At 45.4% G+C, this 16,997-nt stretch overlaps 1 protein-coding gene across 1 annotated transcript in view; it reads right to left on the bottom strand.

The window, feature by feature from the left end:
• Positions 1-16,997, bottom strand: part of NOS1 (nitric oxide synthase 1 (neuronal)) — a 121,936-nt gene that overhangs the window by 93,401 nt on the left and 11,538 nt on the right. Inside the window, exon 2 of the mRNA XM_006865466.1 lies at positions 11,675-11,801. Coding sequence (XP_006865528.1) covers positions 11,675-11,801 — 127 coding nt within the window. The remainder of the gene's footprint in view (positions 1-11,674; positions 11,802-16,997) is intronic.

Below are 16,997 nucleotides of genomic sequence, written 5' to 3'. Positions count from 1 at the left end.
CACGAGGAAGCAGATAGCGGGTGGGACACATCTATCAGTTTGTCGTACTGTGGTGGCTGGTGTGTTGCTGTAATGCTGGAAGTGCTGCCACCCAGATTATAAATCCCAGCAGGGCCACCCATGGTGGACAGGTTTCAGTGGAGCTTCCAGACTAAGACAGACCAGGAAAGACCCGGCGATCTAATTCTGAAAAACATGATTAGTGAAAATCTTATGAATACCAGCACGACGTAGTCTGATAGAGCGCTGGAAGATGAGCCCTTGCAGTTGAAAGGCACTCACAAAACACAAGTGGGGAAGAGCTGCCGTCTCAAAGTAGAGTCGACTTTAACTGGTGTGGGTGGAGTAATGCTTTGGGGACCATCATTTGCTGACGTGGAATGACTCAAAATCAGAAGAAACAACTGCAAAAGCCCATTAGTAATCAGAGTGAATCTAGGGAAACTGGAAGTTATCAAAAATGAAATGGAATGCATAAAAATCAATAGGCATTACTGAGCTGAAATGAACTGATACTGGCGATTCTTAACTGGACAATCACATGGTATAGCATTCATGGCCAAAGAGAACATTTTAATATCTATCATGAAATGCAATGTTGCCAGCGATTGGATAATAACCATATGCTTACAAGGAAGAACAATGAAAATGACTGTGACTTAAATTTACACACTAACCAATAATGCCAAAGATGAAGAAACTGAAGACTTTTACCAAGTTCTGCAGCCTAAATTTGATCAAACAAACATTCAAGATATGTTGATAATTACTGGTGATTGGAATTTAAAAGTTGGGAACAAAGAAGGCTTAAGAAGTTGGAAAATACGGCTTTGGTGATGGCATTGATATTGCAGATTGCATGACAGAATTTTGTAAAGCCAATATTGGCAAAATATTCATCGATGCAGAAAGCATCAAAATAAGATGGAAGTAATATACAAAGTGACTGTGCCAAAAAGAAATGGTTGACATTCAACCATTTCAGAAGGTAGCGTAGGATAAAGAACCAACTTTGTGGAAAAATGAAGTCCAAGTTGCACTAAAGACTTATTCATTGTAAATACCTCTTTTCAACAATAGAAATGGTGACTATACACATGGACCTCACTGGCTGGAATTCACAGGGATCAAATCAACCACATGTGTGGACAGAGATGATGGAAAAACTCAGTATCATCAGTCATGATATTGACTGTGGCCAGAAACTGACTGTGGAACAGATCATCAATTGTTCATGTACAAGTTTAAATTTAAGCTGAAGAAAATTAAAACAAGCCCATAAGAGCAAGAATATAACGTTGAGTGTATCATATCTGAACTTAAGAGTCCATCTCAACCATATATTTGATTCAATGAACACTAGTGATAAAAGACCAGATGTACTGTGGGATGACATCAATGATATCATACATGAAGCAAGCAAAGGTCATTAAAGAGACAAGAAAGAAACCAAAGACCACAATGGATATCAGAATAGACTCTGAGCTTGCTCTTGAATACAGAGTAGCTAAAGCGAATAGATGAAATGATGAGATTAAAGAACTGAACATAAGATTGCAAAGGGTGGTTCACGAAGATAAAGTAAATAATATAATGAGGTGTACAAAGGCCTGGAGTTAGAAAACCAAAGGAAAGAACATATCTGGCATTTCTTAAGTAGAAAGAACTGAAGAAAAATTTGAGCCTTGTGTTGCAATATTGAAGGATTTTGCATTCTGTTGGATCACCTTTCTTTGGAATGGGCACAAATATGGGTTTCTTTCCATCAGTTGGCTAAAGAAAGTGCTGTCTTCCAGATTTCTTCCAGCACTGTTTATCTGTTTGTTGAAACATCTTGGTTGATAGAAAATCCTGAAACCTTGATTGTCACCAATGCCTTCAGTGAAGTTTGGACATCATCTATGGAGTCGTGGTGTGGCTCTGTGGTTTAATGGGCTGGACTGCAACGTCGGTTTGAGACACAAGGTTGGCAGTTCAAGCTTACCAGCTGCTCCTCAGAAACCCAATGTAGGGTCGCTATGGGTCAGAACCGGCTCGATGGCACTTAATAACAATAATATGGGCAAAATATTGAATGACATAGGAAGCATCAAAAGCAGATGGAAGGATACACAGTGTCACTGCACCAAAGAGAATGGGTCAGTGTTAAATCATTTCAAGGGGTAGCATGTGATCAAGGACCGATGTTATTGAAGGAATATGTCCAAGTTTCACTGAAAGCATTCGTGAGAATCAAGGTTCCAGGACTTGGCAAAATACCAGTGGAGATGTTTCAACAAACAGATGCAGTGCTGGAGGCAATCTGGAAGACAGCTATTTGGCCAACTGATGGAAAGAAACCCATATTTGTGTCCATTGCAAAGAAAAGTGACCCAACAGAATGTAGAAATTATCAAATAATGTCATTAATATCATGTTGTTGTTGTTAAGTGCCGTCGAGTCGGTTCCGACCCATAGCGACCCTGTACAGGGTTTCCGAGGGTGTAAATCTTTACGGGAGTAGAAAGCCTCATCTTTCTCCTGCGGAGCGGCTGGTAGTTTTGAACCGCCGACCTTAAGGTTCACAGCCCGATTCGTAACCACTACGCTACCAGAGCTCCTTATTACATACACAAAATTTTGCTGAAGATCATTTTGAAAATTTTTCAGCAGTATATTAACAGAGAACAACCAGAAATTCAAGTTGTATCCCAAAGAGAACATGGACTGGGGATATAATCACTGATATCAGGTGGATCTTGGTTGAAAGCAGGGAATACCAGATAGATATTTACCTGTGTTTCAGCAACTATGCAAAGGCATTTGACTGTGAATCAAAACAAAATCTAGATAACATTGTAAAGAATGGGAATTCTCCTTAACTGTGTTCATGATGAACCTGTACACAGACCCAGAGTCAGTCATTTAAACACAGCAGGGTGGTACTGCATGGTTTAACATTAGGAAAGGTGTGTGTCAGGGTTGTATCCTTTCACCATACTTATTCAGTCTGTATGCTGAGGAAATAATCTGAGAAGCTTCCCTAGATGAAGAAGAAGATGGCATCAGGATCGAGAGAAGACTCAATAACAGCCTTGCTTGCTGGAAATGAAGAGAACTTGAAGTAACTAACTAATGAGTGGTGTGTCCCATGGGCATTCATCAATGGCCCTAAAAGAAACGTCTTTGGAGTCCTGGTGTGGTGTTGTTGGATAAGCACTGGACTACTAACCATAAGGTCGGCAGTTCAAACCCACCAGCTGTTCCCTGGAAACCCTTTACAGGGAACTTTGAGTTGGAACCAACTGGACGGTACTTAACAACAACGAAAGAACTTTGTAACATTGCTGAAGAGTACAGAGGCCAAGCCGAGGGGCTGAGATGCTATGGGCACAGCTCAGGAGGAGTTGTCATGATTGGAAGAACTAAGCTGGGATCCTTTAGACCTCGAACTGCAACTGACTAAATCCCATACCTGGGTGTCTGGTGTCTGAGTTCTATAATGCCACTGCAATGAAATACTGAACCTAGCTGGGTAGGGACTGCCGTGGAGGAATGGTTGGTGCCATATTTCTGCAGCTCCTTAGAAGCAAGAATGGCCAGACTTCATCTTACGTACTTGGGACATGTCATCAGGAGGGACTAGTCTCTGAAGGGACTAGTCCCTTGTCAATGCTTGACAAAGGAGACAACCAACGCAAAAGAGGAAGACCATCATCAATGAGGCAGACTGACACAGTGGCTTCAACAGCATTGATTGTGAGACGGGTGCAGGACTGAGCTGTGCTTGACTCTGTTGTACATGGGGTTACTATGAGCTGGAACCAACTTGAAGGTACCTAATACCACCACCAACAGCAGGAAACCGAAGCTCAGCAGAGATGCTAATTAGGTGTCTGGCCAGTATCACCAGCCAGGAGTGACCCCAGCCTGGCCTGATTTCAGAGCTGAGGTGGCCCCAGGTTTATGCTCTAATGTTCTAGTGAACCCAGAAGTTAAATGGGTGACCCACAGGACTGGAGGTAATGTTACTTGTATTTTCATCCTGACCTGACTGCAGTTCAAATTTACCAGCCGCTCCTTGGAAACCCTGTATATGAGTCAGAACCGACTCGACAGTATACACAACAACATCATGCTGATTCAGAGGGGTCTGCAGGCAGCCAGAGCAGAGCAGGAGCAGGTTTGCCTTTGTTCAGCCATGACCCATCTGACCCCTCTTAGTGCCAGCTGGCCAGTTGGTGTGTGCTTAGAGAGAGAGGGTTCTGGTGACCTTTGGTCCTTCGCTGATTGGAACCACCCACTCCCATCGGGCTCAGCTCTGGGAGCTTTCTGGAGAGGCTGGGCTGCTGCTGACACTTACCTGGAAAGAGAGAAATATTCCTCAACAGATTTTGACATTTTGAAAGCTGCCAGCATTTCCCAGAGGTGAGGAAATGCCAGGTTCCTGATGAAATGGTGGAGGTAAGGCTGGGGGGCTTCCATATAACAGTCATCAGGGAGAGCTGGAAGAGGGGCTGCGGAAAACCCCCATGCTCAGACCCTTCCCCATCTACACCCATGCAAGGCTGACTTGACACTTACTCAGTGTATCTGGAAATAGACGTTCTGTTCCAGGCAAGGTGTGTTTCTACCCCTACCTGTATGCATGTGTCACATATACAGCAAACTAGGCAGATGAGGGAAACAGATGCTCAATGGGGATGGGACCCCGAGAGGGGCTTATCTCAAATCCCACAGGGAGCACGGACCAGAGGCATTCCTCATCGCCTTTATCAGCCATTTCACATAACATGATTCTTATGTGAGGGGTCTTTATGGTGGGTGGTACCTGCCACCACACTGGCTTCCAAGTCATGGTGATCCTATACATAACGGAACACAACGCTGCCCCAGTCCTGTACCACCCCACAATTGGTTGTGGATCAGACTGTTGTGACCCATAGGGTTTTTACCGGCTGGATTTTGGAAGTAGATTACCAGGCCTTTCTTCCTAGTCTGTTTTAGCCTGGAAGTGCCACTGAGACCTGTTGAGCACCATAACAACATGCAAGCCTCCACTTACAGAAGAGTGGTGGCCGGAACTGAACCTGGGTCGTCTCCAGCATGGAAGACAAGAATTTCACCACTGTGTTACCAATGCCTCCTGAAGGACCTTCAGAAGGGTTTCAAAACTCAACATGGGTCTAAGTCGAGATTAAAACTCATAGATTGAGTTGTGCCCCCTAAAAAGACTTGGCTAGGTCATGATTCTTAGTGGTTGGGTAATTAAATAACGACGAAATTATCCTCTGGTGGCATAGTGGTTGCGAGTCAGGCTGCTAATCTCGAAGTCAGCAGTTCAAAACGACCAGCTGTTCTGTGGGAGAAAGATGAAGCTTTATGTTCCCGTAAAGATTTATAGCCTCGGAAACCCTGTGTAGGGTCATTATGAGTCAGAACCAACTCCACAGCATGTAACCACCACCAGTCATCCTTCATGATGTGATTTGATATGATCAGCCAATCACTTATAAGGGGAATGTAGCTAAGTGTGTTGAGTCAGTTCCAACTCAAAGTGACTTTGTCTATAGAGTTTCTGAGGAGCAACCGTGGGCCTAGAACTGCCGATCTCTCAGTTCAAACTGACCTTGTGGTCCAGTGTATTACCCTGCAGCCCCACACAAGGACTCCAGGTATAAAGGGATTGTTATTGTTGTTAAGTGCCACTGAGTGGGTTCTGACTCATAGTGACCCTGTATACGGTTTCCAAGGAGAGGACGGGAAGTTTGAACTGCTGATCTCGGGGTTCAAACTGACCTTACAGTCTCGTGCTTGATCCCACATTGTCACACTGACATCCTTTTTCCTGTTGTATTATATATATATGTATATATCCTGATCCAATGTAAGGGGAGTTACCCTGAGGTGTAGCCTGTGTCCCTTTTATTGTACAAGAGACAAAAGGAGAGAGGAAGAAGCAGAGAAGGGATGTGAATACCATCGTGAAAGAAGAGCTAGTGTGGAACTCCAGGAGAAGACTGAGGATGCTGACATGGAAGATAACCAAGGAACACTGGGTCCACAGATGTTGAAGGAGACAAGGTCCTTCCTCCCATGCCGACAGAGAAAACCCTCTAGAACCGGTGTTCTGATTCCTCAAACTGTGAGCAAAGACGTTTCTATTTGCGAAAGCTATCCATTAGTGGGTATTTCTTTACGGCAGCTCTAGCGAACTAACACAAGGACTAACGACAACCGAAATCATCTAATGATGATCCTTGGCAGGAAAAAGAAATTCAGTATATCAGCCACGGCTATTCTTCTTACTCTAATGCCACCCACCCTTAGTTTCTTTTAGGCTATCTCCTACTTGTTCTTCAAAAGCCAGGTCAAATGTTGCCTCCTCTGGTAAACCCTTCCTAATACCTGCTGAGTCATTTTGTTCCCACAGTGTTTTGTGCCTCTCTCTGTTTAATTAAGTCTGTCTCCCCCACCCTGGAGAGCAAGGAGGGCTACATTTGCTCATCTCTGCTCCGATACCAGCACTGTGCAAATGGCAGGTACCAGGTGCATATGCACTGACAGGAGAACTGATTTATTATATAGCACCAGCTCCAGCCGGATGCAGTTTACAAGGTGATGTTAAAAATGAGTGTCCCATAGTTATCCACACCCTCCAGAGAGCCGGGATGGGGACCTCACTGGTTCCACCCACACCTGGCCCAGACTGTTAAGAAGAGAAATCACCCCTAGGTCAAGGTGAAATGCCTCTACGGCCAATTGTCCCTGAATTTGAACAAATAAAAAAAAGCAAGAGAGATGGGACGCTCCTCTGGGCCAAAGGGACAGGTCACATCATTCCCTCAGGGAATGAGTTGGGAAGTGCTTTCTTATGTCTAACCTGCATCCATCCTGCTTCACTTGAGTCCTTCTGCCCAGTCCTTGTGGAAAATGGAGACTAGCTCCTCCTTCATCTGTACTTTCTGTTCCCGATTCAAGAAAGCAGGCAGTGGCCAGTCTGTTCTTCATGTTATTAACAATGCTAAGCTCTCTGCGGATGCTGAAAAGAGTGGCAAGTGTAGGTTACAACTGGGAAGATGGGAGCGCCCCGAGAAGCTCCAGGGAAAGTGGCTAGTGTAGATAGTAGAGGGCATGTACAGGAGATGGTCTTCCTGGGCAGGGAGAGGACATTGTGTTTTCCAGCTAACTTCCTCACCTGGAGACATCTCTGAGTCTTTTGTGTGGCTGCCGACATTCAGGCTGGGAAGACAGGGATGTCTTTGTAGCCGGGACTCAAAAGTAACGCAATACTTGGATCTCTGTCTCTTTTTGGTTCCGTTTTTGAGAGACATTTGGAGAAGTGAATTTCAGACAACAGAGTTGGGATGGCCACATAGGTCAGTGGTTTGGGATTTTTCAGAAATTTGATGAGGGGTAAATGAGGGGGACATACTAGGGATCTATAGACTGTGCTTCTAGGCATCCCAGACTCTAAAAATGCTCGGCAGTCCTACTGAACCCCAGGAAGTAGTTGATCCTCCCCCTCTCTCCCTGTTGTTGTTGTTGTTAAGTGCTGTCGAGTTGGGTCTGACTCACAGCAACCCTGTATAGGATTTCTGAGGAGCGGTTGGTGAGACTGATCCACCAACCTTGCAGTTGGACCTGACCTTGTGATCCATGCTTTTTCTATGGTGGCACACCAGGCCTTCCCAGCACCCGCAGAGTCTTCTCCTCTTTCTCCAAGGAAATGGGCTTTCCATTGTAGGTGAGGGACTAAGGCACATTCTCAACCCTTTGCTCCGACCTGTCATTCATGAGGCCGGGGGGCCTCTTCTTAGTCATTTCTGCCTTGTTCCCTAATTGAGCCCCATTCCTTCTTCTTGAAGTTCAAGGTAACGTTTTTCCAGCATGAAAGGAAACAGCTCCAGCTCTGCTGTTACCAGATTTCAGCAGAGACTTTGTCTTTTTGGTGGGTACTAGGCCTCCTCTAAGGAGCTCTGGTAGCGTAGTAGTTATGAATTGGGCTGTGAACCACAAGGTCAGCAGTTCGAAACTATCAGCTGTTCCGTGGGAGAAAGATGAGGTTTTCTGCTCCGGTAAAGATTTATAGCCTCGGAAACCCTGTACAGGGTCGCTATGAGTCGGAACCGACTCCACGGCACATCACCACCACCACCACCAGGCCTCCTCTAGAGTCCTGCTTTGGCTCCATAGGATAAGCCTTGCAATTCAAAGTCACCAAGCACGCCTCAGAAACTCTATTTAGGAGAGTTATGAGTTGGACCTGACTGAATGGCACTGAAAACAACAGGCCTCTTCTGCCCACATTCCCACCACCTAAACCTCAGGTGCTACTATTGACCCGGAAGTACAAACTCTAACATTCAGCTCTTGTGAAGCAGCTGGTGGGTTCCAACCTTCGGTTAGCAGCTGAGTGCTTAACAACTTTACCACCAGGGCTCCTGGAGGGCACATGTTGTTGTTGTGAAGTGCCATCGAGTCGGTTCTGACCCACAGCGACCCTGCATAGGGTTTCCAAGGAACAGCTGGTGAGCCTGAACTGCTGACCTTGTGGTTCAAACCTATTTTTCAGCCCAGCACATTAACCCACAGAGCCGCACTAGGTTTTGTTGTTATTAGGTACCATCAAGTCGGTACCGACTCAGAGTGCCCTTGTGCACAGCAGAACAAAACACTGGGCCAGCCTCACATTGTTCCCACACTTGAGCCTACTGATGCTGCCACTTTGCCAATCCATCTCGTTGAGGGTCTTCCTCTTTTTCTCTGCCCTCCACTTTACCAAACATGATATCCCTCTCCAGTGACTGGTCCCTCCTGACAACATGTTTGAAGTATGAGAGACAAAGTTTGTCCATCTTGGCCTCCAAGGAGCATTCTGACTGCACTTCTTCCAAAACAGATCTGTTTGTTCTTTTGGCAGCCCATGGCACTCTCAATATTCTCCTCCAACACCATAACTCAAATGCATCAATTCTTCTACACCAGGTAGTTAGGGTAAATCAGTGAAGTTAACTAGATAATTTCAAAACAAAATACTTAGTTTGCATATAAAACATATAAGAATATTATTCATTTTCTCTTGGTGTGACTCTGTAGGATCAACTCTGGACTACGAACCACAAGGTTGGCAGTTCAAACCCACCATCCTGCTCCTCAGAAATGCTATACAAGATCGTTATGAGTCAACCGACTCCATGTCACTCAACAACAACAACAACAACAAATATGCGATTTTTCTCATTTTTCCTGACAGCTGGCCTCTTTTTCCCTTCCACTTATAACAGAGACACAAAACATATTTCATGTTCTTCCGAACTCGTGTAAGAACAACAATACTGATGTTCTAATAAATGACAGACACTGACCTGAAGGATGGGGACACAATAGGGAATGGTGGGGATTGTGGCAGACTGAAGACCTCATACCCTGCAGATGGGGAGGAGTAGTTACTCAGGCAGTTACATGCTGACTGTTACCCATAAGAATATGGGCTCAGGAAGGTACGGTCAGACATCATATTTCATTAATATTTATGTAAAACTTTGAAAAATTGGCAATAAATTCAAAATATAAGATACTGCCTAGGACAATACAGTGCCAACCTAACAAATCAAATCTATAACTGGCCTGAAGCGACCTTTTTCTGTTCTTCTTTGTCTTCAGAGGAGTCCTATTATGGAAATACCTCTTTATTTTTAATTACAAAAAAATAAGAGGATGAAAACATTTTAAATTATATTTGTTCAATTAATATTCAATGGCTACCTGTCCTTGAATGGTTTTAAAGGGTGAGTTTTGAAGACTGGGAGGGATTGGTACAACAGCCAGAACAACGTACTCAGCCATACCAGCAGTTGGTACAGGATCGGACATGTTCCATTTGATGGTTCTTTGGAGCTCATTTGATGGCAGCTGATACCCACTGCCACCAAAACACTCAGAGGGTGGCCTTGCTTTTTGAGGACATCAGGTAGAGGGTCACATTTATACTCATCCATCAAGCATTCTGAAGGCGAGTCACTGGCCAGTGGGACCATGGGTGGGTGCAACGTACTCCAGAATCCCTGATGTCTTTATTGTCCTGGTCAACCATCAGCAGCAGTTACAGAAAGCAATTCCCACTAAGGCTATGGAATGCCTGACCCTGCTCTGTGGCTGTTGGCGGCTGCTTGGATGACCCAGCAGGGAAAGGTGCTGACTACCCACTCAGCATCACAAGAACGAACTTGTCAATGTGTTCTTTGCCATCCAGGGTTGGAGCTGAATTGGACAGTGATGACCCAGGAAGAAGATGGCCACTTGGGCTACCCTTCCTATTCTAAATGCCCACTGGTCATTCCACCCACAAAACAAAACAAACTGTTGCTGTCAAGTTACAGAGCGGAACTGCTTCACAGGGCTTCCTCGGTAAAAACTTTTGGAAGTAGATGGCCACGTGTCTCTTCTGTGGTACCTCTGCGTGACTTCAAACCACCAGTCTTTAGTTGAGTAGTCGAGCTCAAACGGCTGACACCCACAGACCTTATTCCACCCCATCTCAATGCAAAGGAAAGAGTGGGTGGGATATTCACATTTCATTAGAGTTGGTTTGGGCAGGTCCTCTATCTGGCCAGACAGGTGAGAAAACGACTGCTGGTCTCTAGCCAAACCCGACCACACTTAAGAAATGATATTGACTCAGCTGTCAAAACACATCTCCACAGACTGGCGCAGGCTGAAAAGTTTGATAGCATACTGAGTTGGCGTAGCTTTGGGGACCGAGCCAGTCTCTTAACTTACTTGGCACAATGGGGACAACCTTTGCAGTGAGTAAATGGCAACTCCTGTCAAAATTACAAGTGGGCAGGACCTTTGACCCAGTAATTCCACCTCTAGGAATTGATTCTCTAGATATACCCACGCAAGTGCCAACTAGGCGATTTGTACAATATCATTCATCATTAACTCTGGGACAGTAAAACCACTGGCAATGGTCCATGGATCCAAGATGGAAGACACAGACAAGAAGTTACAGCAAACATACAGTGGAATATGATTCCTACTAATACTAACAAGTATTCTCTTGACCTACTAATCCAGACTCCCCTCCGAGAAATGCTAATAAGTGAAAATGCAAGCAAAACATACTTAGGCAGCATGTATAGTGTTTTCATTGGTGTGAAAATACCACGTGTGTGACTTTGCCCATCTGTTCATAAAACATTGCTACAAGGACACACACCAGCTATTAATATAGCTTGCCTCTCAGGAGCAAAACTGTATGTATTAGAAACACAGGGTAAGAGTAAAACATTTCACTATGAAGCTTTGATATCTTTTACATTTGGAACCACATGAATCCATTTCCTGGAGTCCCCTGGTGGCACAGTTGGCTAAGTGCTTGATTATGGACTGGAAAGTTGGCAGTTCGAGCATGCCCAAAGGTACCTGAGAAAAAAGACCTACTGATGTATTTCCAAAAGAGAAACCCTAGGGGGCACACGTTTACTTGGAAAATGGACTCAACGGAAGCTGGGTTTTGTTTGTAATGCATTTCCTTATAAAAGCAGAAGTGAAATTTGAAAAATGGCAAACTCACAAACAAAACAAAACAAAACACAATACAAACAAAGCCTTCATTTCCCAGGCTGTTTCCATCCCAACACAGCGTGGGACTTGACTGCCCTTCCCTCTCCCACAGCCCCCAGCTTACCTGCTCCTTCTCTGAATATGGGTTGTTGAGGACCACTGGCACGCTGCCCTTCCCCCATAGGTCATTGAAGACACAGTCGTTCTCTACACCGAGAGGCAGCAGCTTGTGTGATTTACCGTCCAAATCTCTGAAAGACAAAGTGTAGGAGGTGAGAGAAGAGGTGATGTCTGAAGTGACCGGCTGGAGGCCCTGGTGTGAAGAACGCCTGTGTGGGCTCTGAACCTGGGTGGCTCCCTTACATGACTCTGCAGCCAGCCTGGTGCCTATCATGTGTGGGAAGGCAGTCCCAGTTGTCAAGCACAGAGGTGAACGAACTCATCCAAGTGGGCACTGGTAGCTGGCACACACCCCTCTTGATGGAAGTGGCTTCAAGACTGTGCATATCTCTCTACCTTCCTGACTGGGAGACACAGGAGGCCAGTCTCCTAGGACAGCTCCATCTTTCGTGACTCTCTGGACACCTTAAAGGCATTGCTGGGTGATGCAAATAGTTAGGGCTCTCAGCTGCTAACCAAAGGGTTGGAGGTTTGAGATCCACCCCAGAGGAACACTGAAAGAAAGGGCTGGCACTCCAAAAATTCAGCCACTGAAGACTCTATGGAGCGCAGCTCTTCTCTAACATACATGGGGTTGCCATGAGACAGAATCAACTCAATTGAATTATTATTATTATTATTTTTTGGTTTAGATACTTAATGAATCTTAACACTGGAAAAGCAGGTGTGAGGAATAGGTAATTTCTGTGATCCTGGGGGTCTTCTGAGGAATGGTACCATCTGAGGTTAAATAGGAAAGATTCTGAAAAGAAGGACAATATTGTTGTTGTTAAATGGCTATAAGTCACAACCCTGTGTAGGGTTTCTAAGAAGCAGCTGGTGGGTTTGAACCGCTGACCTTGTGGTCAGCACTGCAGTGCTTATCCCACAGCACCATGCCACGGGAATAAAACAATGCAAGTCATAATACACCCTCTGCTCACTTATCAACAAGGTTAGGTTCCAAAGACCAGATGGCTATGTGAAAGTGGAGGATGATTACATCCTTACGTAATTGCCAAATGACACCATTGCATAACTGCCAAACCACTGACATTTAAGGCCCAGCCAAGTTGTCACGTGACTTTAACCATCACAGCCGGAGTTACTCTCATCTCACATCTGGGAGTTCTTTACTGTCAGATGTCCCTTGTTAATTGAACAAGCAGTCAGATTTATTTTTGACTGTTTTTATAAATCTGAAACATCAGATCATAAGATCATTGATAAGTGAGGAGAGAGTATGGGGTTAATAATGAAAACCTGAGTTTATAGGTGTCCTGGTGTGGTGCTGAAGGATAAGCACTGGTCTGCTAACCATGAGGTTGGCAGTTCAAACCTATCAGTTGCTCCTTGGAACGCTATACTGGGTTGTTACGAGTCAGAACAAACTCAACAGTACTTTACAACCACAGCACAGTTGATTGAACACGTATTATGTTCCAAGAAAAGTGCTAAGTACTTTCCATGTATTTTAATTAATTTAGTCCTTATGGCAAGCCTATTAGGTTGGAAGGATTATGAATTTCTATTTTACAGATGAGAAAAGTGAGAGAGAGAGAGAGAGAGAGAGGTGTTAACTTGCTCCAGATGACCCTGTAAGCAGCAGAGCCAAGTATCCTTGTCCATGTTTCAAATCCATTGTGGTGGTTGGTGGTGATGTGCCGTGGAGTCGGTTCTGACTCATAGAGACCCTGTACAGGGTTTCCGAGGCTGTAAATCTTTACGGGAGCAGAAAGCCTCATCTTTCTCCCACGAACAGCTGGTAGTTTCGAACTGCTGACCTTGCGGTTCGCAGTCAGATTTGTCATTATCCCATTTCTTTTATTAAGGTCGTCATCACTGTCACCATCACCACCACCACGATCACTTTCACAATCATTACTATCCTTGTTCTCTTCCTTTTCAGCATAACCATCATCAGCACCATCAGCACCATCAGCACCACCTCAGCCTTCTTTTCATTAGCATCATCATCACTATAGTTATCCTGACCATCTCCTCATCAGCATAACCAACATCAGCACCAACATAGTCCTTCTTCTCATCATCACCATACTTACCCTCATCACCTTATCATGAGCATAACCATCATCAGCACCACCGTTACTATCCTAATCAGCCTAGCAACCACCACCATCACCACTATCACCACATCATAAACATCATCATCACCATCATCCTGACAGTCATCATCACGAGGATAAAGAGATTGAGTCACTGACCTCAGCCACATTGCCAGTAATGGTGGATTTGTGATGCAGATCCAAGCTTGTTCCTGACTCCAGAGCCTGACCTTGGACTCTAAGCAACTCATCAACTTGTAGCTATGACACTTGCCTGCCCTTAGACTCTACGCAACTCAGGTTGGTGCTGGTTCAGCAAGGTTTAGACATCCACTGAGACTGTGAGAAGGGTCATGAGATGGGACTTTGGGTCAAAACCCAGATTGCCCCACCAGCCCTGTCTCGTCTCTGCCCATCTGCCCCCAGATAGCCTACCTCTCTGTAGGACCCTCCCATGCAATCTTTTTGATTATGGTGTATGTCTGTTCTCCAACTTTGGACAATGCAGCTAGCTCTGTAGCCAATTCCAGTTTTGGTTCCAGGGGTCCAGGCTGTTCCCAGCTTTGAGGACCTGTGTCCTGTCTAGAATTGATGCTGAACATCATTTGGGATGAACCAGAAGGCAGGGTCAAGGGCCAGCCCTCTCTCCTTCCCCCATCACGCTTCAAAGCTACTTCCACTCTGTTTGGAGAGGTCTGCAAATGTCAGATGGAACATTCTGTTTTACCCTGTTCTAAAATGTCATCAAAACACACCCAGAGTGGCTCTTGATGGCCGACATTTCCCAATCGATGGTTTACCTACATGGTGATAAACACAGGAACTAAATGTCACTTGGCTCTCTTGCAGCTCTAACTCCCAGTCCTATGATGTAACAGCCACAAACGAGGAGTCAGCAGGGAAGGGAGGAGCCTGGTGGCACAGTGGTTAAAGCACTAGAGTGCTCACTGAAAGGTTGGTGGTTGGAAGCCACTAGCTGCTCTGTGGGAGAAAGATGTGGCAGTTGGCTTCCATGTACACGACAGCCTTGGAAACCCTATGGAACAGTTCTAATCTGTCCCTTAGGGTCTCTGTGAGTTGGGACTGACCGAATGGCAGTGGGTTTGGTTTGGGTATACTGGACTATCAAAGATGCTCAAAAACGACTACACGATAGATGCTCAAACACTGCGTAGTTCAAGCAGTTAACACACTTGGCAGCTAACCGAATGGTCGGCGGTTCGAGTCTACCCAGAGGCACCTTAGAAGAACATCTGTGAAAACAGCTCATGAAAACCGTATCAAGTACAGTTCTAATCTGAAACACATGGGGCCATTATGAGTTGTAACTGACTTAAGGACAACAGGGTTTTTCTGTTTTGTTTTTGAGGTACTTGCCTAAAAGTCATTTCTTTTTATCCCCATAGATATGAAAAGTCCCATCTTACAGATAAAAAAAACAACAAACTGAGCCCACAGAGGTTACATAAGTTTCCTGAGGTCCCATAAAAAGCTCCTGTTGATGTTGTTGTTAAGTTTCCTCCAGTTGGGTCCTACTCACAGCAATCTTGTATAGGATCTGAGGAGCAGCTGGTGGGTTTGAACCACCAATCTTGTGGTTAGCAGTCCAGTGCTTATCCTACAGTGCCACATCAAGACTCCAATAAGTACCTTTGTTATATTTGTTCTTAAGTGCTGCTGAGTCAGTTTCAACTCATAGAGACTCTGTATAGGGTTTCCTGGGAGCCACTGGTGAATGTAAGCTGCCCTGGGGTCCTAGCAGAACTGATATTGGTAAGCACGTCTGCTCAGAACCCTCTCTTTTTCAAGAGACAGGAAAATGGACCAGGGTATCCCTTCTGAGCCAGCGGCTCCAGAGCAGATACCCCAATATCTCCTGTTGAGTGAGGCCGCTGTGCATAAGGACCGGGGCAGCCCTGTAACAGGTGCGGTGCCTTATTTCTTTTCAGCTTTCTTTGGTGACTTTGCTGGGAAGGTTTCTTTTACTGTCAACCTTATTGTTTTAAAGTCTTTGTTTAAATAATGCATTTGCAGTGGTTTGCCAACAGAAACTGAATTTAGACTCCCTGCGATGAGGTAGGGAGACTTTTAAAAATACAGGGCTATGGGTGAGCCATACTGCTTCCGTTTATATAGGAGCCAAATCACTTCAGTTAGACTCTCTACCCAAGAGCTGTCAGCAATACCGTGTCGCAGGGGTCCATCTGCGCCATGAACAGAGCACACTGGTTACAATGCGGCTTGTGAAATTGCATGGAACTGGGTTTGATTCGCAACTGCAACTTTGGACACATGGCCTCACTTTTCTCAGCCTCTGTGTACTCATCTGTAACCATGCACATAACAAAGGGCTCAAACCCAGCAACGATTGTGAGGATGGAGCTGGACTGGGTGGCATTTGGTTCTGTCGATACAGGGTTGCTAGAGACAGAACCATTTTGAGATGGCACCTAATAACAACAGTACTTAGTTCCCAGGGTTGCTGCAAAGATTAAAGGCGATAGAGCTTACAACATTTAGCAACATGGCACCTACTAAGGCACTTAAGTAAGAATGTGCTTGGAGAAATGAACTTCTTCAGTGGTAGAATTCTTGCATTCATTATGAAAGACCCAGGTTCAGTTCCCGGCCAGTGTCCTTCATAGACATCCACCCTTCATCCATCTATCAGTGGAGGCTTATGTGTTGCTAGAATGCTGGACAGATTTCACTGAAACTCCCAGACTAAGTCAGACTCAGAAGAAAGTTTTAGTGATGTCATCCTTGTCTCATCTTCCCTGTTCCCAGCTCCACAGATCCTTCGTGATTCCCCTGTAAGACCAGGTATAGAGCTCTACCTGCCACCTGTCAAGCATTTCCTAGGCTTTCTGGCAAGGACAAGAGGCTCTTTTCTTCCATTCTCCAGATGGACGCACAGATCCTCGCCAAGAGTCAGTCTAGCATTCTAACTTTTCTAAACCTTCTGAGAACCTTTGCCAATGGAGATCTTTGCAAGGGAGCCTCACACAGAGGGGACAGTATCCTAGCAAGGCAGCACGTTGGCCGGCCCCAGGCTGACTACTCATTATCCTGAGGACCCCGGGTGGGGGCAGAGGGGCCAGCCTGTGTGCAGGGTCCAAGTGGCAGGGGGCTGCCTCTTCTCGGGCTGTCTGAGGGGCAGCTCGTGTCAGCAGGGTTATCAAGTGCTCTCTGACCCCCCTTCTCGTTGTTTGCCACCCCCCC

This window comes from Chrysochloris asiatica, unplaced genomic scaffold, assembly GCF_000296735.1.
Source record: "Chrysochloris asiatica unplaced genomic scaffold, ChrAsi1.0 scaffold00078, whole genome shotgun sequence".
Classification (NCBI taxonomy): domain Eukaryota; kingdom Metazoa; phylum Chordata; class Mammalia; order Afrosoricida; family Chrysochloridae; genus Chrysochloris; species Chrysochloris asiatica.
Note: the sequence above shows the minus strand (reverse complement) of the source record. Positions and strands in the feature narration are given on the sequence as shown.